The sequence below is a fragment of the Rattus rattus genome, chromosome 16 (genome assembly GCF_011064425.1).
Source record: "Rattus rattus isolate New Zealand chromosome 16, Rrattus_CSIRO_v1, whole genome shotgun sequence".
Classification (NCBI taxonomy): Eukaryota; Metazoa; Chordata; class Mammalia; order Rodentia; family Muridae; genus Rattus; species Rattus rattus.
In genome coordinates, this window is record NC_046169.1 from 36131268 (window position 1) to 36156305 (window position 25038).

General features: G+C 49.9%; 1 protein-coding gene across 1 annotated transcript in view; it reads right to left on the minus strand.

Moving 5' to 3' along the window:
* Positions 1–25038, minus strand: part of Ksr2 (kinase suppressor of ras 2) — a 362348-nt gene that overhangs the window by 73770 nt on the left and 263540 nt on the right. Inside the window, exons 8-10 of the mRNA XM_032886286.1 lie at positions 11699–11766; positions 7039–7163; positions 1771–1939 (exon numbers count right to left, since the gene is read on the minus strand). Of these exons, the coding sequence (XP_032742177.1) occupies positions 1771–1939; positions 7039–7163; positions 11699–11766 (362 nt within the window). The remainder of the gene's footprint in view (positions 1–1770; positions 1940–7038; positions 7164–11698; positions 11767–25038) is intronic.

The window sequence follows — 25038 nt, forward strand, 5'->3', positions numbered from 1 at the left end:
CAAAAGCCCAGCCCTCCGCCAGCCAGGCATAGTGGTGCACACTAACCTCACCGCTCCAGAAGCAGAGGCAGGGGGATAGTGCTTTTGAGCTAACTTTGGGCCACGTACTGAGAGCTTATCTCAGTGAGTGTTTCTGTGCCACTGGGGATACCAAATGGTGCAGCCCCTCAGGAGGAGAACCACGCTGAAGCTTCCTTTACAAGTCACACAGTCCTGCCTCACGCACAAAGGCCCCAGGTTCAATCCCCAACACTGCAAGCAAGGAAGTCAAAACCCCTCTGTGCTCACTAGCAACAGCCATGAAGTACTGGCTGGTTTTATATTTTCGATGCACAAATGTGCAAAAAGAATTCACAGTGAACAATGCTAGTCTACCAATTACTTTGTAAATCATATTCTTTCCACCTAAAAACCCACGACGAACGCCTTTGCATTCTGGGAAATCTCTGTAGAGCACTGAGCCCCTTCGAACGGCAGCAGAGCGTCCTTGCAGCGCGTTCAGCCTTTCTCTGGATGGGTACTTGACACGATTTCCGTTCTCCAATGTTGCAGTGACTAAGGTCCTTATACACAGATCCTGGTGTTCTTGGTGCGAGTGTCTGAATAGAGATTCCTAGAAGTGGCATTGCTGAGTCCATTTGAAACTTCAGCCAGCAAACTAGCTTCCTCCAGAGGGTGACTCCAACGGTATTTGTGCGCGTGCAAGTACACGTGGGTGTGAGGGCGTGTGTGTCTGGTGTGTGCACATGCTTGTAGCAGCCAGAGGCCAATCTTAGGGGCCATCCCCAAGGTTCCTCCCACCTTGTTTTATGAGGTGGTGTCACTTTATCCATCCCTCAACAATTTGGCTGGGCTGGATGCCTGTGAGATTCTATGAGTCTCCAGCTCCCCGGTGCTGGGATTCCAAGCATTGGTCACTGTGCCAGTTTTTCCTTTCTTAAACATTATTAACTCAAGTTCTCACACTTGTACAGTAAGGACCCCGATGGCAACCTCACCGACCATTTCTGGGGTACCGTAATGGCGGAGGCCCAGTTAGCAGAGCCTTCTTGGGCCCTATGGGGGCCCTGGAGGAGGCAGCAAGAGTCTTGGGTCTGATCCACTTCAAGGCAGACAGAGACCCTTCCTCAGGTTTAACGACAATGGCGTCACCAGGTCTCTCACAAGCAGCCCTTCCGCCATTTGCTTAGGGCGTGAGCTGAGAGACCCAAACCAGAGGTCATGCAGCTGAAGCGGGACCAGCAGGTGTGGATCTTGAACACAGGACCTCACACACTTGAGCCCAGACAGGCACCTGAGACTTGAGAAGTAACCTGGCCCTGGCATGCATCCCCAGGGTCCTCCGCACAGCACCCTGCCACCAATCCCAACTACTTTGTCTCACTGAACTCCTGCCGACTCTGGAGCTGGTGTCTCTCTGTCTTGTGATTTAGCTAGGTAAAGACAACAGTTCGATGCTAAGCGAAAGGCACATCTCTTAGAGTCCCCGTGCCTCAGTTTCCTCGTTTGACAGGTAGAGGTGATGACTCTTGCTTTACATTCCCTCAAAAGGTGAAATGTACCATCGTACGGCGATGGCCCCATGTCTGCTGAACACACATCCACAAGTCTCCCAGACCCTCTCTGATGATCAATCCATTGCTTTCAGGCAAGGGCTCCCTTACCCGCCCCCCCCCCCGCTCCTGGCTGGCTTTGGCAATGACCCAAAACCCACCCCTATCTCTTCCCCTCCGATGGTATCCACCTGTCTCCACAGCACAGAAGAAGTACCTGGCAGGTTGAAGTTCTTTTTCTGTCTCGGGCACTGCGGGGAGGGGTGCAGGGGAGAAGGCGGCGTGGCACTGGGAGGGAGGGGGGGTGCCGGTGAGGAGGGCGTGGAGGACGTCGTGGAGGAGGGATTGCTGCTGGAGTCTGGCTGGTAGGGGACAGGGATGTGGTCCTGTGGAAAGAAAAACAGGGCAGGGGTCAGGGACAGGTGGGGGAGCAGAGACTCAGCAGATGGAATGAGCTGGGCAGGAAGGGGCTCCCAAGCCGACTTCCCCAGCAATGGCAGCCCCTCCTATAATTGTTAGATCCTTCCAGAGTCTAGCCTAGATCCGTGAGAGACCTTATCTAAAAGAACGAGATAGAGAGTGACAGGTGACAGGGATATATACCCAAAGTCAACCTGTGCCTCCTCGAGTATATGGCCTCCAACACATACACACAGGGACAGAACACCTGAGCCAGCCCATTTCGAGGGGTTGCACTCAGATGTGGAGGGAAGTGTCTGGAGTCTCATTCCTGCTTGCTGTTGGAACTCAAGGCAGGCGAGGTTACCCACATAATGAAATCCGTGGAGGTGCCAGCCGTGCAGTCTGTGACTCTTTGATCTGGAGGGGCCCCATGCCGAGGTGCCCAGAGAACTGCCCCCCCCCACACTCTGACACTTTTCCTCCCAAGTGTTTATTAAAGAATCAACAGCCTGGCAGCTCGAGAGAGCGTGGGAGTAAGCCTTCAGCATCTTCCCCGGCATGCAGCTGGGTCCTGCATTATCTATCTTGCCCTCAGACCAGCTCCATCCAGGGAAGATGGAGTCCTTAAGTACGTGTGTGCAGAATGGCCTCGCTGGCTGAACTTCGGAAAGCAGATCAGTGGGTTTAACGTGCCCTCCCGCAAGACATGTCACCCTGAAGTTTAGGACCCAATCCCAGTTAGAACGAGGGTCACTGCAGACGTTAACGGAGACAAAGACCGAGAGACAAACTGGGTCCTGACTCTAAGGACGAATATTCTCATGACAGACAGGAAAGAGGAACTACACAAAAAGAGAATGTGAGGACACACAGACACTGGAGGATTGCCACAAGAAGTCAAGGGCTGCAAGAGCCACCGGGAGCAGGAAGAGGCAGTTCTCCTTCAGAACCTTGAGAAGACATCTTTACTAACGTAATGACTTTGGCCGCTGAGCAACACTCTGCTGTTTGAATGCAGTTTGTGAATTATCTCCCAGCGAGGAACATCTAAGCTACTTCCTCGTTGGGGTTGCTTCCTTTGCGTGTGTGAGGATACAGCTACTATAAATATTCATAACGAGGTTTGTGTGCACACATGTAGCTCTCTGGAGTGGCTTAGCTGGTTTCTACTCACACCCTACCATGAGCAGTTTTCTCAGCAGCCGAGCCAGCACTCGCTCGGTGCAGTATCATCTCTCAGTCTCATCATGCCGGTTCAGCCGTCAGCCACAGTGAGCATCCTCTCCTGGGATTGTTTGCCCTCTGGACTTTCCTTTTGGTTATGATTACCATAGATGGTTATTCCGTTTTGAGACTGGGTGCAATTTGGTTTCTCATGAAAGCACTTTGGGTTGTTCTAGCTCCTTCAACTTTTCATATCTTTAGAACAACAGTGTCTAGGGCTGGATAGATGATTCCGTGGTGAAGTGTGCATACTGCTCTTCTGGGAGACACAAACTTAGTTCCCAGCACCTAAGCCATAAGGCTCACAGCAGCTGTAGTTCCAGCTCCAGGGAATCCAGCGCCCTCTTCTGGCCGCCTCCAGCACCTGCACTTATATGCACATACACACTTCCACACAATTAAAACACTAGATCTTTAAAGGCAAAGTCCTGGTGTCACTGGGCAGCCCACCTGACTTGAGGCCATTCCCCTAGGTCTACTTTCAGAGAACCCAGCTCCTAAGAGTGACCTTCTGTCACCATCTTGCCTCTTGGCAACCCTTCCTCCTCCTCTCTTGCCTCCTCCTCCTCTTCTTCTCCTTCCTCCTCCCCCTCCTCCTCTTCTCCCTCTTCTTCCTCTTCCTCTCCCTCCTCCTCCTCTTTCTCTTCACCCTCCTCCACTCCTGAGACTAAATCCTTTACACATACCACACATCCCATCCTCCCCATCACTCCCACAATGCCCCCATCACTTTGCCCATTCTACAGAGGGAAAAACAAAGGCAAACAGGCATTGAACTGGCCCTGCTCACAGCAACACAGCAGATTAAGGAGCTGTGCTACAAACAAACTCAAGCTTTCTGACTCCAACATCTACCTTCTGCCAACCTGTCAGGTGAGGAACCAGGGCCTCTGTGAACTGGGATGGATCAGGCCAGACGGGAGACCAAGCCAAAAAAAAAAAAGGGGGGGGGGAGCAGGAACTCTTCAGAGCAAATTGGCTGAGAAATCTGTTCCCTAACCACATCATGCCTGACAACGAGAATCTGCATGAAGCCAGTAAGACAAGAGCGAGGCAAAAAATAGCCCAGCCCGACAAGAGCGCCTGTCCACCTCCGTGGCAAAGCCGCTGTCTGCACGGAGGCCAATCTCTGTCCGTTCCTGAGTGGCCCCTCCTGGCAGACAAGGAAAACAATGTCTCTGTGGCTCGTCAGGCTGCCCTGTGTTTTTGTCCCATCTGACATCAAGAAGAGGCTCCAGCACTGGTGATGCCAGACAGAAGGGTCTCTGAGTGGCTTTGAGCGCCTGGACCCTGACAGTGTCACAGAAGAAAAGATGGGTTTTAAGATAGGAATGGTCACTTTTGGAGGGGCACACTAACTAAGCCCCCATCAGCTGTCCCCATGGGGAGGGTCCTCTTTTAGTAGCTTCCCTCCTTCCTTCCTTCCTTCCTTCTTTCCTTCCTTCCTTCCTTCCTTCCTTTTCTTCCTTCCTTCCTTCCTTCCTTCCTTCCTTCCTTCCTTCCTTCCTTCCTTCCTTCCCTCCTCTCAGCAGAGCCATAGATGGAAACCAGAGCCTTTTGAACACTAGCCAAATTCATCCCCTTAGACTTGGCCTTGAGACTCCCCAAAACAACCAAAGTAAAGGGGCCCTGGCTTGATGTTTTGCTGGAAGCCCTGAGATCAAAGACAACATGCATTACAGTCCCCTGAACATCACTCTGCACCAGGAGGTGCAGAGCCGTTTTCAAACGTTATTTAATGCTGCCTCCGTTTATTTAATGCCGCCCTCCAGAGCTGGTGTTATCGGCCACTGTGAGCGTCATCAGGCAGCGACCCAGAACCTCTTCTCGGTGATGACCGGAGTCTACCTCGCCTAACCTCAAGTCCCACAATGTGTGGTTGCCTCCCTAGGAAAGAACTGTGGAAATAACACGGTCAAGGTCCCAAGAGCGGCCAAGAAAGAAGCACAGATACCATGAAGCAGCCATATGGGGAGGAAGTCCAGACAACAGGTGGTCCTTTGGGCTGCCTTGAACCCCTCCCAACCCAGGCACCGGACATGAGAGAGAAGAAGCCTGGAGAACTGTGAAGCAATCGGTGGTAAACATTAGGGGTTTCCGGCTGCATGGGCCTTCTTGTGACTCATCGACCTTGCCGTTGCCGCAGCGTAAAAGTAGCAATGGACAGTGTGGGTGTGGCTTGAGTCACAGGGAAGTGGAGGGTGGGCGAAGTCAGCCTGGTTCTGGATGTCACTAGCCACCAGTTATAAGGGGTTTCCCAACAGAGCCTCCGGATATCCTACGGTAAAAGCAAAGTCTCACACATGCATGCATGCATACATACACACACACAGCCCCATGGTTCTCTGTCCCACCTCCTAGCCTCTAGCCTGCGAAGACTGTAAGCATAACAAAACAGTGGGTCTGACACACTGCGGATCTGGGGGTGGTTTGTTGTATAGCAGTACACGGCTGGAAATGTGCCCATTTTACAAAGAGGAAAACTTCAAACTTCAGCCCAGAGAGAGCAAGCCACTTGACTACAGTCCCCCAGCCATCGAGGCTGGTGGCCAGTTCGCCCTGACCCCAGAATACAGGTTCTTCCAAATGCTAGGCTGATGTGACAAGGAGCCAGAGGTGACTGCTCCAAGGACAAACAATTAAAAACAGTGCCCAATAGCCGTGGGCGAAGCAGAAGTAGCCCTAGTGCCAAACTCTGGATGTAATTATGAGGCCCTCCTTCAGTGAGGGCCAAGAGCCCACAGGGATGTTCCGGACATCAACCTCTGACCTCCACATGCACACTCAACACACGTATACACATGCACCCACACACGAGCCACCACGAATATGCGAAGCCGTGTACACGCATGCACAAGAAGTGGGAAAATAGATACACAAATTCCATTTGCTTCTGGAAGCCAGCAGAAAACCAGTAGGTGGGTTTTAGGCAGAATGATACCCTTTGAGTGACACCGGCTGAGACAGGCTCTGGCTCCTGGAAGGAGAGGGGATGGTGAGGGAGACTTCCTCTCAACGGTCAAGGCAGGGAAGCAAGGCCACACTTCGCCGAGGGCAAGGTCAACTGTCACCAAGATGCTCATCTGGTATCTGCTTCCAGATCTGTAGACTCCCCCATCTCTAAGTTGACACCACACTTTATTCACCTTCAACACAATAAACGGAGGCTTCGAGGGCCTGAGAAACCACCTCCTGATATATGCAAAATTGGCTTCTAGCGTGGGGTGAAATCGTTCCTGGACCAATTTCAGCACGGCCCATCGATACGCCCAAGGCGACATAGACGGATCACGCCAGAGAGAAAGATGTACAGAGAGCTGCCTGCTGGCCGTATGCCAGAGGGAAGACTCTGATCCAGCTGTTGCTTAGGACCCCCAGGGATAGCTACCCATCCATCTAATTCCCCACCAGAAGCTAAGAAGATCACCACCCTTTAGTTCAACAGATGTTCGGAAAGCCCACCACCATGTACACAGCTGCTCTGGCAGATGGGGAAACATCCCAGTCAGAGAAGCCAGGGTCTGGAGTACCACAGAATCTCCCTTCTGTTGCCTCTCCCCCTCCCAGCACTCTGTCCTCCCCCCATTCATCCTGTCTTATTGCCAGAGGCCTGCTTCTAAACCAGATGAATTCTGCCCCGAGTATCTCTTCAACCCATCACAGGATGGCGTCCCTCCGCCCTGCAAGCTTCACTCTGCATAAGCCACCCAGAGCCAGGAGAGCCCAGAAGTGTGAGCGCCCCATCTCTAGCCTCTCCCCCTTCCCGCTACCCACCATCTGGCCCAGCCATGACTGTCTTCCCCCACCCCCTACCCCCCTACTCCCTGCTACCCCTCGCCCCATAAAAGCCACACCTTACCTTGTTGATTTTGTTGGTTTTAGGGAGCGTCTGGCTGATGTGGAGATCGGAATATCGGGCAGGCTTCCGGACAGGGTTGTTGATGTCACAGGGGACGGACTCCGTTCGCACTAACCTTGCTGGGTCCGTAGGGTGAAAACAGCAGAGAGAGTCTAAGTATCACATTGGCTTTGACCATGTCAGGGCAGAGCCACTCAGGTCCCACTTTGAAACCTACCAGTGACACTAGAAATGTTAGCCATGAATCATCGTGACAAACATTCCGAGTGTGCTCTGTGGTTTTCACACTTTGTATCATGTGCATAGCGTGTGTGTGTGTGTGTGTGTGTGCGTGTGTGTGTGTGTGTGCGTGTGTGTGTGTGTGTGTGTGTAGGTTCATGCAAGGTGTATATATACTAAGATAGGTACTTATTACTCTAGATGTGTCAAATGGGTGTGCATAGCATGTGTGTGTATGTTCATGCAAGGTACACTAGTATGTACTTCTTAGTGTAAATGTGTTATGTGTGTATGTGTGTGGGGGGAGGGTTCATGCAAGGTATACTAACATAAGTACTTGTTACTTTAGATGTGTCACATGGGTGTGTGGGTGTGTGGGTGTGCGTGTACATGTGGGTGTGAGTGTGGATGTGCATGTAGGTGTGGGTGTGATGCCCTGGGAGGATCACCCCTAGGTCTTCCCTTGATCTCACTCTCCCTTATTTTTATTAAGATTCATGCATTTATTTTATGTATGTGAGTATACTGTCTCTGTCCTCAGACACAGCAGAAGAGGGCATCGGATCCCATTACAGATAGTTGTAAGCCACCATGTGGTTGCTGGGATTTGAACTCAGGACCTCTAGAAGAGCCATCTCTCCAGCCCTCCCTTGACTGTTTGAAATGGGTTCTGCCACTCAACCTGGAGCTCATAGTTTGGACTATGCTAGCTGGCCAATGAACTCCAGGGATCCGCCCACCTGGACTCCCACCCCCAGCACTGGGGTAATAGGTGTGTCTGTCACCCTGGCATTTTGGCATGACTTCTGGGGCTCTACGCCCAGGTCTACAGCATGTGTGGCAGAACGGCACAGACTAATTTACCAACTGAGCCAGCTACCCCAATCAGCATATGCATATTTTTTCCGACTTTTGATTACCTCCCCTCACACGCGTTCTTGGACAATGGAATAGGAAGCTACTCTCCTTTGCTTCTTTTTTTTGTTCTCCCACACGGGTGCTACTGTGCCGTGTGCATCTTGACACCTCTCACATCAGCCTTGGACTCCGCTTGCAATGCGAAAATGCGAAAGGCCCCTGATTCCTAGAGGCCTGTAATTAGGGCCATGATGGACAGCTGTCCCCCACACTTCTAATGATGTGTTGGATGTCTTTTGTGATGTATGGAGTTTATCAAGAGTAAGAAAACGGCCACACACTGGACCGCACTTGTCCCAAATAACTATGGATCATGACAGTAATGGCTCAGCTCCTCCAAGCCATCTCCCCTGGGGATCACAGCCAGAGCCAGAGCTGGGCACACAGTCCTGTGGGGCAGGACTCCATCCTCAAGTGCCTGCCTCTGTTATTTCTGTCACTCATGAGGAGCACAGCGTGCGACAGTAGCGAGGACTCTCAAGTTCAGATTTGCCTGCCTAGCACCTCTCCTAGTTAGTTGTGTGTTTTGTTGGGGGGCCGGGGTGGAGGGGGGCGCAATGTGGAATTAAAGCTTTGCTCTGACCCAGGGATTTAATTTCTCTGCTTAGCCTGAGCTGCCGTTACCATGGAAACGGACTCTATTTTCAACTTCCCACCAACAGGGAGGTGGGGGAAGCCGCAAGAAGCCAGTGGACATCTTCAGGAAAGTTCTCTTTGATTTACTTGCAAGACACCAGCCCTCCTGGGGCCCAGGGAGCTTGGCCTTGAAGGCGGGTGGGAGGAAGGAGGCCTTCTCCAAATACCAGACTCTCGGGGAGGCTCACCCTCCTACAACCTGGGTCTCAACTTCCTGGAGGGAGTTAACCTTCAAAGCACCCACTATGGGGCTGCATTCCTTGGGAGGCAAATTCCCCAGTGATGCTGACCTCGGACTCACAGACCAGGGCTCAGGAGCTGTGTGAGCTTAGGTTTCAAAATAGCAGTGCCAGGTGTGTTAAGGTTGTAGGGTAGGAAGAGGCAGGAGAGGAGAGAGCCAAACAGTACTCCCTTCTTTCTCTGTTCATGGAGACCCAGCATGGGGAAAACATCAAAAACCCACGGCTTCTGACAGCTCAGAGCCTGCTGTAGGGGGAAACTCACTTCTTGCCTGAAGCTTCTCTTAGGTTCATTCTTAAGCTGGGTTTGTATTCCCAGGCCAAGTCTGAGCTGAGCCATGCCAGGGGAGATAGGAGGATGCAGAAGGGCGGTCCAGCCTTGTTAAAGCCTGTGTCTTAAGCTTGCTCTCTGGCGGGTCAGAGGCTCCCTGCAAGCTGGGGATGGTGCTGTGGCTGACAGCTGGCCAGGAAGTCCCAGAAAGTCTAAGGCACCTAAAACTTCACAGGCTTCTACTTGAACGGTCACAAACGTAGGTGACATAAATCAGCCTGCCTGGACACGGTCGGTGCTCACCCTCTCTGAGCAGTACCTGCCTGGAGTTTCTAGTGAGCCAGGCTCTGTTTACCCAGCTTCTCTCATTTGGGATGTTTGCTTGGCCCTCATCAGTGTGTGAGGTGGTACAACTCTTGGTCATGAACAGTGCTTGTGATATGCATAGGAACCCCAACCCCCCCCCCATACACACACACACCAGATCTGATTCCAAAAGGCAGGTACTGATCCAGCATCTCTGGGGCAGGGCCAGGAAGGGTCTGGTTCACACTCACATGCATGGCCACACTAGGGTTAGGCAGAGTAAAGAGGGGTATAGGTTCAATGCCCAAAAGAGAAGAACGGGCTTCCCTTGAAACCCCAGGGAGAAGTTTCATTTCTTTAATGATGTGACCCCTCTGGTAGACTGGCCTCACACCAGGGCAGGCTCTGATGGCAAGGCTGGCTGGGTGACTCAGTGGGGGCAGGGGGTAGAAGAAAGATCTCAAAGCCAGGTTGGGGGGTAGGGGGATGGGAGGCTGGTGATGGAAGGAGGTGAGGGAGGTGAGTGTGCTCAGAACACATTGTCTGGGATGCTCAAAGGATTAATAGAAACATTGTAGGGAGAGAGAGTCGGGGTGGGGGAGGAAGGGAGTAGAGATGGGGGAGAGAGGGATAGAAGGAGAGAAGGAAAGAAGGAGGGGAGAGAGGGAGGAAAGGAGAGAGAGGAGAGAGAACAAAATGGCAAGCAAGCTTCTTAAATGAAAAGAGACACACATAGATGGCCACCACAGACACGATGACAGGACAAGGGGCAAGAGAAGGAGCCTTTAGAGAAATTTCCAAACAAAATGTCTGACATTTACTTCCTTTCAGGGGTGGCTGGAAGGTCTACATCATGTGGTTTAGTCTGGGAGAGCCTAAAGGGCGAGGAGAATGAAGGAGCCAGGTACAGAATTGGGCCATAAATGAGAGGTTGTAAAAAACAAAACCAAAAACAAACAAACAAACAAACAAACAAAAACCCCACACCATTGATGCTTATCAATCATCTGTCCCCAGAGAAAGAGGGAGGGCATCAGGAAGCTCATGGCCTGAGCTCTTCAGGCTGCAACATCTGGCCATTTACACTGACCAGCATCGTAGGAGCAGAGTTCTGATCTCACAAGAGGGAGCAGCATCATCAGGAGAGGTCTCTGCAGAGATGGAATTGGCCCGTTTCTGTTATCACACAACGTAGCAGCCACATGGAGCTCCTGAGCCCGAGGTGTGGCTGCCGAGACTCAGGGACGGAACCTGTGTTTTTAGCTCATTCTCAAGATCCTCAAGTCAAATAATCAGCTGTGGCCAATAGCTTCTTATCCCACAGCACAGACTCAAGAGATCGCCCCCGGGGATGGATCATGGGGTCTGGGAGTAATGAATCCACAGGACAAGGAATTAGGGAGTTATTTTGCAAGAGGGGCTATGAGGTTTTGTAAAGAGCTATTGTCTCCTACCACGTCCCGTGGTAGAGAGCAACTTTTTTCCTCCCAGCTGAATGGGTCTAGTTGTGCACTGCAAAAAGCTCCCAGCTTGGTCACGTTACCAAGACACTCCCAAGACCCCAGAATAGGGGAAACACAGATGGCCTGAAACAACTCTGGCCCCAAGCCAGTCTCCTCCCCAAGGCTACTTCTGCAAGATCAACAGAGTGAGCCTGGATCACACCACGGAAAGGCCCTGAGCTCCTTTTTGAATATGGAGGAAAAGCAATGGAGTGGAAAGGAAGAAGGGGGAGGAAATTAGGATCAGAGACAAGGAGGGGAGCAGCAGGTATGAAAAGATTAGAAGGACTGGTAGAAAAGGAAGATTAGAAGGACCGGTAGAAAAGGAAGATTAGAAGGACCGGTAGAAAAGGAAGATTAGAAGGACCGGTAGAAAAGGAAGACGTAGTGATGGCAGGAGTCAGAATAGGTAAGGAACATGCAGGGAGGAAGAGGCTTTAGGAGGAGAGAAATCGAGTGGGCAAGCATCCAGGGATCAGGAGTTATCTGGAATCATGCTGGCGGGGAAGGGTACCTTGGATGCCCGAGTTCCAGAGCCCACCTCAGGGTAACAAGTGTTAAATACTTACCTCCTCGGTGGATGATCAGGAGGTGACAGGGCGGGGCTTCTTTGGTGCATTTATTGTGGCACTTTAACCTGAAAGACAGAGGAAAGGGGAGATGGATGGATGGCTTGGTAGACAGACAGATGAATGGGTGGGGTGGAGTGGATGGATGGGTAGGTGGGTGGATGAGTGGATGGATGGATGGGTGGGTGGGTGGATGAATGAATGGATAGATGAATGGGTGGATAGATAGATGAACAAATGGATGGATGGATGGATGGATGGATGGATGGATGGATGGATGGATGGATATGTAGATGGATGGATGAGTAGATGTATGTATGTATGAATGGGTAGATGGATGATGGATAGGTGGATAAGTGGATGGATGGATGGATGGATGGATGGATATGTAGATGGATGGATGGATGAGTGAATGAATGAATGGATGGATGGGTGGGTAGGTGGGTGGATGGATTATAGATGGGTAGATGGGGGATGGGTGGATGGGTGGTTGGATGAGTAGCTAGATGAGTGGATGGATAGATGGGTAATGGACTAATGGAGTAGATGGATATACATATAGGTGGATGGATAACAAATGGATGTATAAACTGCTAGATGGACAGATAGATGGATGGAGGGATGGAAGGAGAGATGGATGCTGGGTGGATGAGTGGATGGATGGATGGATGGATAAGTAGATAGATGAATGGGTAGATGGATGATGGATGATGGATGAACAAATGGGATGGATGGATGGATGGATGGATATGGATGGATGGATGAGTAGATGGATGTATGAATGGATGGATGATGGAGATGGATGATGGATGGATGGATGGATGATGGATGGATGGATGATGGATGGAGATGGATGGATGGATGAGTAGATGGATGGATGTGGATGGGGATGGAATGGATGATGGATGAACAAATGGATGGATGGATGAATGGATGGATGGATGGATATGTAGATGGATGGATGAGTAGATGGATGTATGAATGGGTAGATGGATGATGGATAGATGGATGAGTGGATGGATGGATGGATGGATGATGGATGGATGGATATGTAGATGATGGATGAGTAGATGGATGGATGAGTAGATGGATGGATGTATGAATGGGTAGATGGATGATGGATAGATGGATGAGTGGATGGATGGATGAGTGAATGGATGATGGATGGATGGGTGTATGGATGGATGATGGACTAATGGAGTAGATGAATGTACATATAGGTGGATGGATAACAAATGGATGTGTAAACTGGTAGATGGACAGATAGATGGATGGAGGGATGGAAGGACAGATGGATGACTGGGTAGATGAGTGGAGGAAGAAGCAGATGGACAAATGAGATGCCCCAGTGGTCTGAAAAACTCCAGGCCCTGTAGAGGGCAGTACATGAGATGCCGGGAGGCAGCAACCGCAAATGTGACCCTTGGCAACCCAGGTGATAACTCGGGAGAGAGGCTGCCAAGTGCGACTCCTCCAGTTCCACCCTGGGTGATCCAAGAGAAAGTAGCAATGGTTTTACCAACAGTATCCATGTTAACTTCATGCACCGAAAATGTGCTTAGAATAATGGCCTATATTCATCGTCATCAATATCATCATCATTGTCATCGTCTTTGTCCTCATCATTGTCAAAAGCAACACCCTGAACTTACTCCTCATTACCAAGTACTCAAAGAGTCATTCACCACTCGCCGTACTACACATTCTCCATACACTATTTCCTTTGAATCTTAGCGACTCTAAGAAATAGTTATTATTATCATTCTCAGCTTCTTGGTGGGAATACTGAGAGGAGCCAGCTTGCCCCCAATGAAGCCCTGAGGCACTATCTCACAGGTAGTCTCTCATCTATCCTAAAGCCTAAAGCTCTTAGGAGACATCAAATTAAAGTTTCCCTTTCAGACACAGTCATCAGCAGGTATCCAGGAGCAGAGAGGACAGGTGGGTTCCTTTTAGACAAGCCTAAGGTGTCACCTCGCTTTCCCACCACGTTGCCTGACCTCCCAAGGATATTTCCACCCCTCCTCCATCACAGCAGATGACTGTACTTACTACAGACAAGACAGACACTGCATGCGAGATGCCATATAGGCTCCATGCAGACCCTCTGGATTCCCCTGACATTTTGTGTGCCGCTGCCATATTTCCGATTGTAATTTCTGATCATTCACAGTTTTGCCAGGCGACTGACCTCAGGCTACCAGCATCTTAGGACTGAGCAGAAAGTCCCGCCCACCACACAGAAGTTCGAGTGTGTTTCTTCCCTCTAAAGCTGACTGTCCTCTCCGCACAATGGTTAGAACACCTAGGCATAGAGCAGACCATGAGTCTAGAGAGAAGTGGAGAGACCAGGAAAACCACCAATGGTTCTCAACACGGAGCTTCCCATCCAGCCCCATTGGTGCCTTCTGGAAACGTCTCTAGGATTCTTTGAAGAACTGGCATCTCTGAGGCTAGACTAGAACAAGCCCCCGAGCAACCCAGATGGGTCAGACACTAGGGAAATGCTGGTCTGCTTGTTATACAAATGTATACTTGTTCTCCCCCCCCCCTTTTTTTTTTTACCATATTTCATGGCTTGGAGTGCGAGTTTGAAGGCTGTGGTGTCTTTAAGGGGTGGGGCCTGGCTGATAGGTGTAGGTCACTAAGGGGCGGGCTTGGAAGTAACCCAGGGTCCAGACTACTTTTCTACTTCCTGTCACATGAACACGCCAGTCCGAATGCTCTCAGCACTGTTTCTTCCTTGCCCCAGGTAGGAAATCCAGAAACTGTAAGTAAAAAAACAAACAAACAAACAAACAAACAAACAAACCTATCTTCCCTCAAGTTGCCCCTACCATGGACAAGAGAATACAATACACTTTAGCCCAAAAGATCCCAAGATCAGGCCTGGTAGCATATACCTGTAAGCTCAGCTTTCAGAATGGGGGAATGTGAGGTCAGCCCTGATATCCATTCTGAGCTCCAGTACTCTGCAAGGATTGAATGATACCGTGCTTGGGAAGTGTTACACAAGTTACCTGCAATGGGATGACTTTCAGTATGTGATACCACCATCAACGTCATCACCACCACCATCATCATCACCATCATCATCACCATCATCATCACCGTCATCATCATCATCACCATCACCACCATCACTATGAATAGGAGAACTACGATTACATACAAGCACCGAGCAAAGTGTTGATGCTGAGTCCAGCTGAGCCTAACAGCATTCACCTGTACTCTCAGTATTTTATCAGGCTGGCATTGGAGGATTGTGAACCCCAGGCCAACCCAGATTTCATACTAAGACCTTGCCTCAAAAAAGTATAAAAACAACCACCCTTCCCCAAACCAAGTATCTTTATTGGGTCCTAGACTGGGGTTTTCAAATGTCCCTGCTCCTTGTAGGAGACAAGCAGATTTTGAAATACTAACTCAGAGTAAACAGGATACAGGAGAAATGGGGGACTTGGCCCGGCCCAGCGACCTCCCCAGAAGTTGGCAAGACTGACCAAACGAACGGTTCAAACCCACGTTGCCCTTGTCTCAGGGAGTTCTACCTGTGCCCAGTCTGGGACCTGCTTCTCAGGCGGCTCTGTGCTGGTCTGTAGGCTCCTGTCGGCTTCACAGGTCTGCCCTGGGCCGTGATCAGACAGAGAGCAAAGACCAGATTTCCTCACAAAGGGACATGGTCCTTGGAGATAACACCCCGTCCACACCCGTGTTAGGGAAAAGGGAAGGAATTGTGAGGGAGACCCTGGGTATAAGAGGGACAGGGCACAATTTATCAGAAATAGAAACCGGGTTAGTTTTTCTTCAATTTTTGGTTAAAAAAAAAATAGCTCTCAAATTATCAATATTCCACCCACTGCTGCCTGTCCACTCAACCTCCCTTTCTTTTCTTCCGCCATCTCTGTACCATCTGCCCAGCCTCCAAGGCTCCAGAGGGCCCATCACTGAGAAGGGGAAGGAAAGAGGACCACAGTGGAGATGAACACTGGAGACAAATTCACGTCATCTAACTCCATCTTGGGGACCGAATCTAGGACCTCGAGCGTGCCAGGCAAGCACTCCGTTGCCGAGTGAGGCCCCCCAGCCCGCTGCTTACTTCTCCTTGATATTTTTAAACACAGGGTCTCACTAAATTGCCAGGTCTCACTAAATTGAAACTCACTGTGCAGCCTAGGCAAGCATGGAAATAGCCGTTTGACTACCTTGGCTGCTCAGGTAGTCACATCATCAGGCTGACTCAGATCTGGTCATCTGATGGAGATAAGGTCTCATTTAGCCAGCAGCTCCCTCGGGGAACTATGTTCCACACAAGTAACTGTTCCTCAGACCTGGAGTTTATCCTATTAAGCCTTGGAATTACAAGAAAGTTAGCCATCTTCAGAGGAAGCTGTACATGATTGCTCTCCGAGATGCCTGGCTTGCACAGGGCAGAGTGGCGCCTTGTGCAGACCCGAAGTGTGTTTGCAGAGATGTGTGGCCTCCCTGGAGCCTGTGTGACCCTGTTCATGTCCCTTTGATCACACAGTTAGGGCAGGGAGCCGAGGCCTGCTCAGGTCAGCCTGACCATGAAGCCCAAATCTATCTATCTCTCTCTCTCTCTCTCTCTCTCTCTCTCTCTCTCTCTCTCTCTCTCTCTCTCTCTCTCTCTCTCTCCCTCTCCTCCCTCCCCTCCCCTCCCCCTCCTCCCCCCTCCCTCTCTCTCTCTCTCTCACTCTGTTGCTCTTTCTTTCTGTGTGTATGTGTGTGTGTGCATGTGTGTGTGTGTACATAGGTGTGTGTTTGTGAGTGTATGTGTGTGTAGGTTCACATGTATGTGTAGGTAGGGGTGGGACATGGTACATGATCTCATTCATGGATGTATACTTGGAGTTTAGAGGTCAACCTTGGGTACCCTTCTTCAGGAGCCATTCAACTTGTTCTGTGAGACAGGGTGTCTTACTGTGACCTGGACTTACTGTGATCTAAGCTGATTGGCCACCAAGGCCCAGGGATCCTTCTGCCTCCACCTCTCCAGTACTGGGACCACAGCTAGACCACCACAGTTGGACCACCACACCTGGAACACCACACCTGGACCACCACATCTAGAAAACCACACCTGGACCACCACACCTGGAACACCATACCTAGAAAACCACACCTGGACCACCATACCTGGAAAACCACACCTGGACCACCACACCTGGACCACCATACCTGGAAAACCACACCTGGACCACCACACCTGGACCACCATACCTGGAAAACCACACCTGGACCACCACACCTGGAACACCACACCTAGAAAACCACACCTGGACCACCATACCTGGAAAACCACACCTGGAAAACCACACCTGGAAAACCATACCTGGACCACCACACCTGGAACGCCACACCTGGAACACTAAACCTGGCTTTTTTGCATGGGTTTCAAGGATCAATCTAAGTACTCTTGTTTTATGGGGAACATTTTACTGTCTGAGCCATCTCCTCAGCCCCTGGGTGACTTCTCTGCACCTAGGACCTTTCCCTGGTGTCTGGGGATCTCCCTGACTTACCATTCAAAAACACAGGCACCTCTTGCCCCTCATCTGAGTCTGAGGTCCACCCTCTTCTCAGCCTCTGCCTAGTTAGCTGGATCCTCCTCTTCTCCTTCCTTTTTTGTTAAAGGGATGCCCCACTCCCCACCCCAGACTAAATTCATTCAGTACTGAGGGTTGGAAAAACACAAGATGAGGTCAACATTTAGAACCCCATTAAATAGCATGTTGTCTCCTTTGGGATCCCATTTCTAAAGTCAGGGACAAACGCAGATCCACAACAAGCAGGTCATTTAAGAAAAAAGTTTGGTCATGCCAGTAAGGTGATCCAGTAAGCTGCACATAGAGGGAAGGCAGCCATGGTCAGCTGCACTGAACAGGTTGGGGCTTTGGAAAACCAGGGTCTATTACCAGCCTGCATAGAGAGAGCCCTGGGTCGTCCCCTGGCCAAGGAAAACCCATGTTGTTCCTGATCTTGTGTCCATGTTAGGACTCTCGGTCTTCTAGCCAGCCCATCTTTCTCGTCTAAAAAAGTCTCCCAAGCAAAGGATCAATAATTAGGGTTACTCCCACAGTAAACAGGAGAGCGGTTACGGCTTTCTTGAAGACCTACTCTGTGTCAAGTATCCGTTCTTGGCACCGTACTTCCATCCTCAGCGCTGAGACCTCGAGAGGCAGAAGGTGTGAGTCTCCTCACCTCACTGAGGAAGACACCAAGGTTCCAACTGAGGAGCTGCCTTGACCGCATCAGCACAATCAGGAAGCGACGGAGTCAGGATTAGAACCCCATTTTCTGTTGGAAGCTCCAAATCCCACCTAGGAATCCTCTCAGGCAATGACTCTACTTACCTCAAGTCCTAGATACCAACAGACACTCCTGGGGGCCCCCGGAAACCCACTGTGTAGCAAGTGATCATCTGATCGATCGACTGACACACTAGCTGCTCTTCCAAAGACAGGGACAGGGTGGTCTGATTGGGGGAAAGATGTCCGTTTCCAGCTGGGCAGACAATGCTCTCTAACTGGAGCACGGGGGACAGAGCTCAGTTGGGGTCCCACCTGCCTCCTTTCCAGGACTGGCATCTCAGCGTCTGGCTAATCCTGTCAGCCTCATCAGCCATTTCTCTGTGTGCCAACCCTGGTTCTTCGCATCGGAGCCTCAGGGCGAGGCAGAAGACCCCAGACATGGGAGATGTTTCTCTTCTTTTCCTGCCTGTCCGCCCAAGTAAAGTTAAACTAAATTGTTCATATTTTCCTGTTTTGCATATTAAATCACTTTTCTAATCGGACTTCTGGAAAAGGATGCAGGGTGGGGGGGTAGAAGGAAACATTTCTTCCTGACTGCTCCTGGGATCGAGTTTAGCTATTCCAAGTCAGACACTTCCTGAATCAACTTCCACTTGATATCAGCAGGTTCTCTGACTTGAGCCTTCCCGGATATCATTCTCAGCGTGCCACGGTCCTCCAAACCCTCCAAGGGCCCCCATTACTGTGGAATCCAATTCAGGCTCCTGTGTGGCTTTGGAGAGTCTGTCCACCTCATTTCCCTCCCTCCCTCCCTCCTTCCCTTCCTTCTTTCCTCCCTTTCTTCCCTCATAGTCTCAGTGCTTCAACAACTTGGCCTCACCAGAACAGAACTTGTGATCCTGAAACTGTAAAGCCTGTTCGTTCTCAGAAAGGCACGACAGTGACCCCAGACACACTCTACCTCCCTGGCATCCTAACCTAAAAGCCATCAGTCACCTTCCACTTCCAGAAAAGATGACGGACTCGAAGGGAGAGTGTGGCACCCAGAGAGATGGAGGGGAAAGCTTTGGTCCAGGGTTACAGCCGAGCCCAGGTTCTCACGCTCTGCCCTGCACACTTCAAGGGAAGCAGAACAGGAGACCTGGGTCCCCACAGAATGATTGAGTATCCAAGGAGTTAGATTACGGGCATCTGTGTTTGGGTGACAGATATGCCCACCCTGTAAGACTTCTGAGGCCTCTGTTTTCTCATCTGGAACATGGGGTGATAATAGTCTCCACCTGCCTTCCAGGTTTGAAACGTGTGGGAGCATGCTTCTAATGTGTTTAGCAAAATGCCAGCGATGAGATGAGGCTTCAGTGCCTACTATCTCATTACCATTACTATCACCCTCACCACCAAACCATCACCATCCTTACCATCATCATCACCATTATTATTACCATGACCCCACCCAATTCCCCAATTACATGAGTCCCTTTCTTACATACAACTGTAATAGGATTCAAATTATTTTCCTCCTACGACAATAAAAACTATTGCACATAAGAGATGGTTAATTTCCAGGGTGGTTTTTCTGCAAGAAGTGAAGTGTTTCTATTCGTGGAAAAGCGAGTTCAGGCTTCAAGCGGGTGATCTCCAAAACGCATGCTCGTAATTACATCCTGCCAACATCCTGCCTGGTGGACAGCCTCCCGGGCCTCCAGGAACTCCGCGGCAGCTGCAGCAGCTGTACCCATGGGTCCACAGTTTAGTAAGGGTGGAGGGATGAGCTCCCGCGCCAACTTGGCCACCTTCAGTTCTCCCTTCCCTCTCACCTGTGGGACAGCCATTTTGCAAACCAAGCACTTTGTAAGCAAGATGTTGTACGTCAGGTAAGGAGACTGTACAGGGCGCACGGTGATTGAAAATGCAGTGAGCGGATCCTGTAATGCAGTCGAACTGTAAAAGGGCCAGGAGCCCCTATCTAAGTGCAAATGAGTGATCACTAATGTGGAAAGAAAGCAGAGTCAGCCTGTGCAGCCAAGGGACAGGGTGGGCATCCAAAGAGCCCAGGGAAGGCGGAACACTTGCCTTGGTCAAGGCAAGCATCTCATGAGGCTGCTGTCCCGCTTACTAGAGAATTGATCAGGGGGTTCACACCTATGTAGGCTGGCAATGGCCTTAATAGGAACACATCAACGCCTTGGCTAGCACCAACCTGCCTCTGTGGCAAGGTGTCTAACTCAGGGCTGACCAAGGCGGTTTTTTTCAAGCAGTTGGGACTTTGGCTGGAATGGGGAAAGTTCCAGGCTAAGCAGGGCACTCAAGGCTCTAATTATTCTGTAATTACGGGGTTGGAAATTCCCATAAGTCATCCTAAAACCTTAAGGTGGGAATATTATCACCCGAGCATGAAGGTTTGGTAATACATTTACTTATTCTGCAAACCTGTTTCTCTAAACCAGTGGCAAAGGTGCCTTTCTCTCTGGCAACGTGTACAGACTTCTTCTGTTGTCACTCTTAAGACGGGAGGAGGCCACGCACTCCTAAGAGGCTCTTTGGAGGCCCACCCTGTCTGAGTTCCTTGGTAGCACTGGCCTGGTGTGAAAGAGAGGTCGAGGCAGCAAAAACAAACAGGGCTAGTTTAAAACGTTGTGTCTCTATTGGTGGCTTGGGATAATGTCTCCTTCTTTATATAACAATTTTATGTGCATGTGTATATGTATGTGTGTGTATGTGGGCACGTGTGTGCATGCCTATGTACATGAGTGCAGGTTGCTCAGAGGCCACAAGAGGGCACCAGATCTGGAGTTACAGGCAGTTGTGAGCAACCTGATGGGGATGCTGAAACTTGAACTCAGGTCCTCTGAGAGAGCATCGAGCACTCTTCACCACCGAGCCACCTCTCTAATCCCAGCCCGGTCTTTATCACTCAATAGTAGTGGCCCCGACAGAAAGAAAAATACATCTTCGCTTTGATTTTCTGTTTCTACCACAAAAGCCACTCGAGATGCTCTTGTGTAAATGACTGTTTGCCTACAAGAAGTCGAATGAAGCCAGATACGGTAGCACACATCCGTAATCTTGGCAGTGGGGAGTCGGAGGCAGGGGGTGACCTAGGTTTGAGGCCAGCCTGGGCTATCTAGCTGAGCTGTAGGCTGGCCTGAGCTACACTGAGAGAGGGGGCGAGGGGGCAGAGACAGAGACAGAGAGGAGAAGCTAGAAAGGTTTCTAATAAATGAGACCTCAGGGCTTCAGATACCCACGCAAGGAGCTCTGAGTGGGGTGGGGCACAGACAACCAAACCCTGGGAAACCCACTGCAAGAGCAAACCCTGGCAGCTGAGTCCGCGCTGAGGAGACAATGCGGAAGAGTGCTGACATCCGGCCTCTCCGCGCGCGGCTCCCTTCCACACTCCTGAACCGATTAGATGAAACCGCCTCGATTTAGATAACTGGAAATTGCTTTCCAAGCCTTAATTTCCTATTAGCTCATTAATCTCTCTATTCAGACTCCCAACAAGACAGCTGATGATAATTCCGGAGGAAGTGGGCACTTAAGAGGAGAGCGCTGGAGGTGGGGAGAGGGGCTAGGCACTAAGGAGACATATCTGGCTTCCTGGGTGGAGATCTATCCCAACATTAATTTGTAAAGGCAGCAATGGTGATCGTTTTCGCTAATTAGAGCTCATAACGGGCCAGGTAAGGGAAGAGCGTGCTTCTAACAGGCCAATTACACTGTCACTTTTTTAAAAAAAAACTGTTTTAGTAGTGACTTCTCTCACTGCTGTGACAAAACACCAGCAAATGCAAACTTGGGGGAGGAAGGATTAACTTCAGCTCATTTTTCAAGGGTGTGGACCATTGCGGAAGGGACAGCACGGAGGCAGGAGAATGTGGTGGCTGCCACAAGGTCCCCATGGTCGGGAATCAGAGATAAGCACCAGTGCTCACTTTTTCTTGTGATGCCACCCAGTACCCCATGGGATGAGGCATCCAACAGGTAGGGTTGTTCTTTCCATCTCAGCTGAACTAATCTGGAAACTTCGGACATGCCCAGAGGTATGCTTCCTGGAGAGTTTAGATACTCTCAAGTTGAAGAGCTACAGTAAACCTCCACTGAGGTAAATGTCAAGAAGCTGTTTTAGAGAACATGAAATGGAGGCACAGAACTGATCACATGACAAGCATGAGATAGCATCAGGAGTCAGAGGCATATCCCACCAATGGGAGGGCTTTATCCATTTTATCCCCTGCCATTGTTTCCAGTGCCTGGAAACTCCTTTAATATGTTTTATTAATGTTTAACACCCTTAATCCCCGAATCTGAAATTCATAATGGCTTCTGACTTGAAAGTTCCTGAGCACCCATGGGACTACAGGTGGAGCACTATCCAGGACCACAGGTCGACCATTTTCTATGCCTAACCTCAGAGCTAAACTACGAGCTCGCCAAAAACACTATGCAAATGAAGTTTAGGTTTGAGGTTTAAACTTGGTTCTCATCTCCCTAACATCTCACATATGCAAACATTTGCATTATGCAGACATTTCAAAGTCAGAACACATCTCAAAGCTAAAACCACTTTTGGTCCCAAGCAGTACAGATGAGGGTTTCTTAACCTGTGACATTAAGTATCCATCTGGTAACCAAGCAGTACAGACCAGTGTTTCTTATCCTGTGATATTAAGTGTCTAGTTGGTAACCAAGCAGTACAGAGAAGGGTATCTTAACCTGTGATACGAAGTATCCAGCTGGTGAGTATTGGCAGGTAACTGATGAAATCCTCTTGCCTGCTTCTGTAAGAAGTGACCTCTAGCCTCCTCCTTCTTAGGACCACCTCTCTGAAAGGTCACTTACAACTGTTCTTCTTCCTTGACCTTCCTTCCACTCAGATGCACTTCTCTGCTGGGTCTTAAGTCCTTGACCATAGAGCTTGCATATTGCCTGTTCCTATCCTTCATCCAATCCTCCTAGGAACCCACTCACTATGTCCTCATCTTTTTTTCAATCCTTGAAAAACACATGCAAATAAATGTCCACCCTCTCACCTTAACTGATGCTCCCCAGGACTTTCTCTATAGGATGAGTTTCAACTGACAGTCTCAGTGTGCCTAGATAGGTATATCATGGACTTGGATCTTGTTTCTGTTGTAGCTGACAAAGGTATATGGCTTGGACAAAAGCATGCCAGGATACCACAGCAGCTGCAGCAGCTACTGTTACTGTCACTGTTGAATGGTTGAGCACATTGGTAAAGTCATGGGTACCATCCAACCATAGTTGATCTGAGATCTGACCCACCCCTCCATGTGCCAGGAGCTATTTTGCACAAAGTGGAATGAGGTGGGGTGTTCCTTGATAACAGTGTGAGGTGAGGACATTTCAATGACTCCCTCCAGTTGTCCAGTGGTGGGCGCCAATATCATGTATACTCTTCAGAGAAGAAAAGGCCAAGATTACGGGCCTCTTAGGACTTCACACAAAGATGGGACCCAACATTAGTACTGTTGGCTTCCAGCACCTTGGCTCTCTCTCTCCTGTCCCAGCCCCCTCTCTAGACCCTTGGCAGGGTCTTGGGCTTTGGTCATTACTCCTAGAGCAGAAGGAAGGGAGGAAAAGCTGCCTCTGGGTCCCACCTCTAGTGCTGAAAATTGAAAAGGCTTGAGAAGTGTTCAGCCTTGCTGACTCCTGGCTGTGTCCCTGTCACCTAATTACTTGACTTCAAAGCCTCCACACAGCAGGTGTGAGGATGTGAAAGCCATTTCCTCCACAGGACACAGCATGAGTTGATATAGTCAAGATGAGTCTCTAAGGCAACAGGTGTACTGGGAGGACCAGGCAGCCTCTGAGCCAGACCCAAGCACCTGCCCCTGTGCACCCCAGAGTCAGAAAGCTGAGGGGCCACCTGAGAGCCTGGGACCACAGAGGACATCGGCTCAGAATGCTAATATATAGCAATTACTGTCCCAACCGCCTAAGACCATAGAGCTAAAGGATCCCCGGGGGCTGGAAATAATTAATCCTCTCCACAGCCCAGACTACCAGGGAGCTCATCCTGACTGATTTACTCTGGTGAAGCCACCAGACAGGCATTTTGCAAGATACCTGAAGAGAGAGAGAGAGACCGACTCTTACTGAGTGTCTCCTATCAGTAAATTGTCTGTTTTGTGATTGTTGAACCTGAGGAATGAGTGAATACATGTGTACAAATATATGCAGAGAGACACATGACATATGTATACATGCATGCAGAAAGACACATGACATGGTGTACATGTATACAGAGAGACACATGGCATGTGGATGCACACATGCAGATGTACACATGATGTGCACATATATGCAGAGGTACACATGACATGTGTATGCATACATGCAGAGGGACACATGGTATGTGTGCACATATATGCAGAGGGACACATACAAAGGTACACATGACGTGCACACACATGCAGAGTGACATATGAAATGTATGTGCATATGTCAGAGGGACACATGACATGTGTATGCACACATGTAGAGGGACACATGATATATGTGTGCATGTATGCAGAGGGACACATGACATGTGTATATGCACACATGCAGAGGAACAAATGACATGTATGCACATATAAACAGAGGGATAAATGACATGTGTGAGTATATATACAGAAGGACACATGACACATGTACACATATAAACAGAGGGACACATGAAGGACTGAAATGTGAGATAATTTGCTCATGGTCGCACAACTACTAAGTGGCAGGTACAGGGTTTGAACCTGGTTCAATCTGTCTCCAGAACCCATGGCTGGTGTCCATGTTGTCCCTCGCTTTCTTTCTAACATTCTGTCAGACACGACAGAGAATGGGCATAGGAAGGAGTAAGGGTGAAGATCATGGTGATCCCACCTCCCAACCAGAATTAGCATCCAACATGAAGCCATGGAAAGAAAGAAGCAAGAGTTAAGTAAGGGTCCTGAGTGCAAGTCCTCCCTCCCCCCTGAGCTGTGACCTTTCCAAGCTGAGGCATACTTTTCACAGACATAAAATGGGGGAATCATAACACACCTTCAAAGACGGCACACGGCAAGAAAG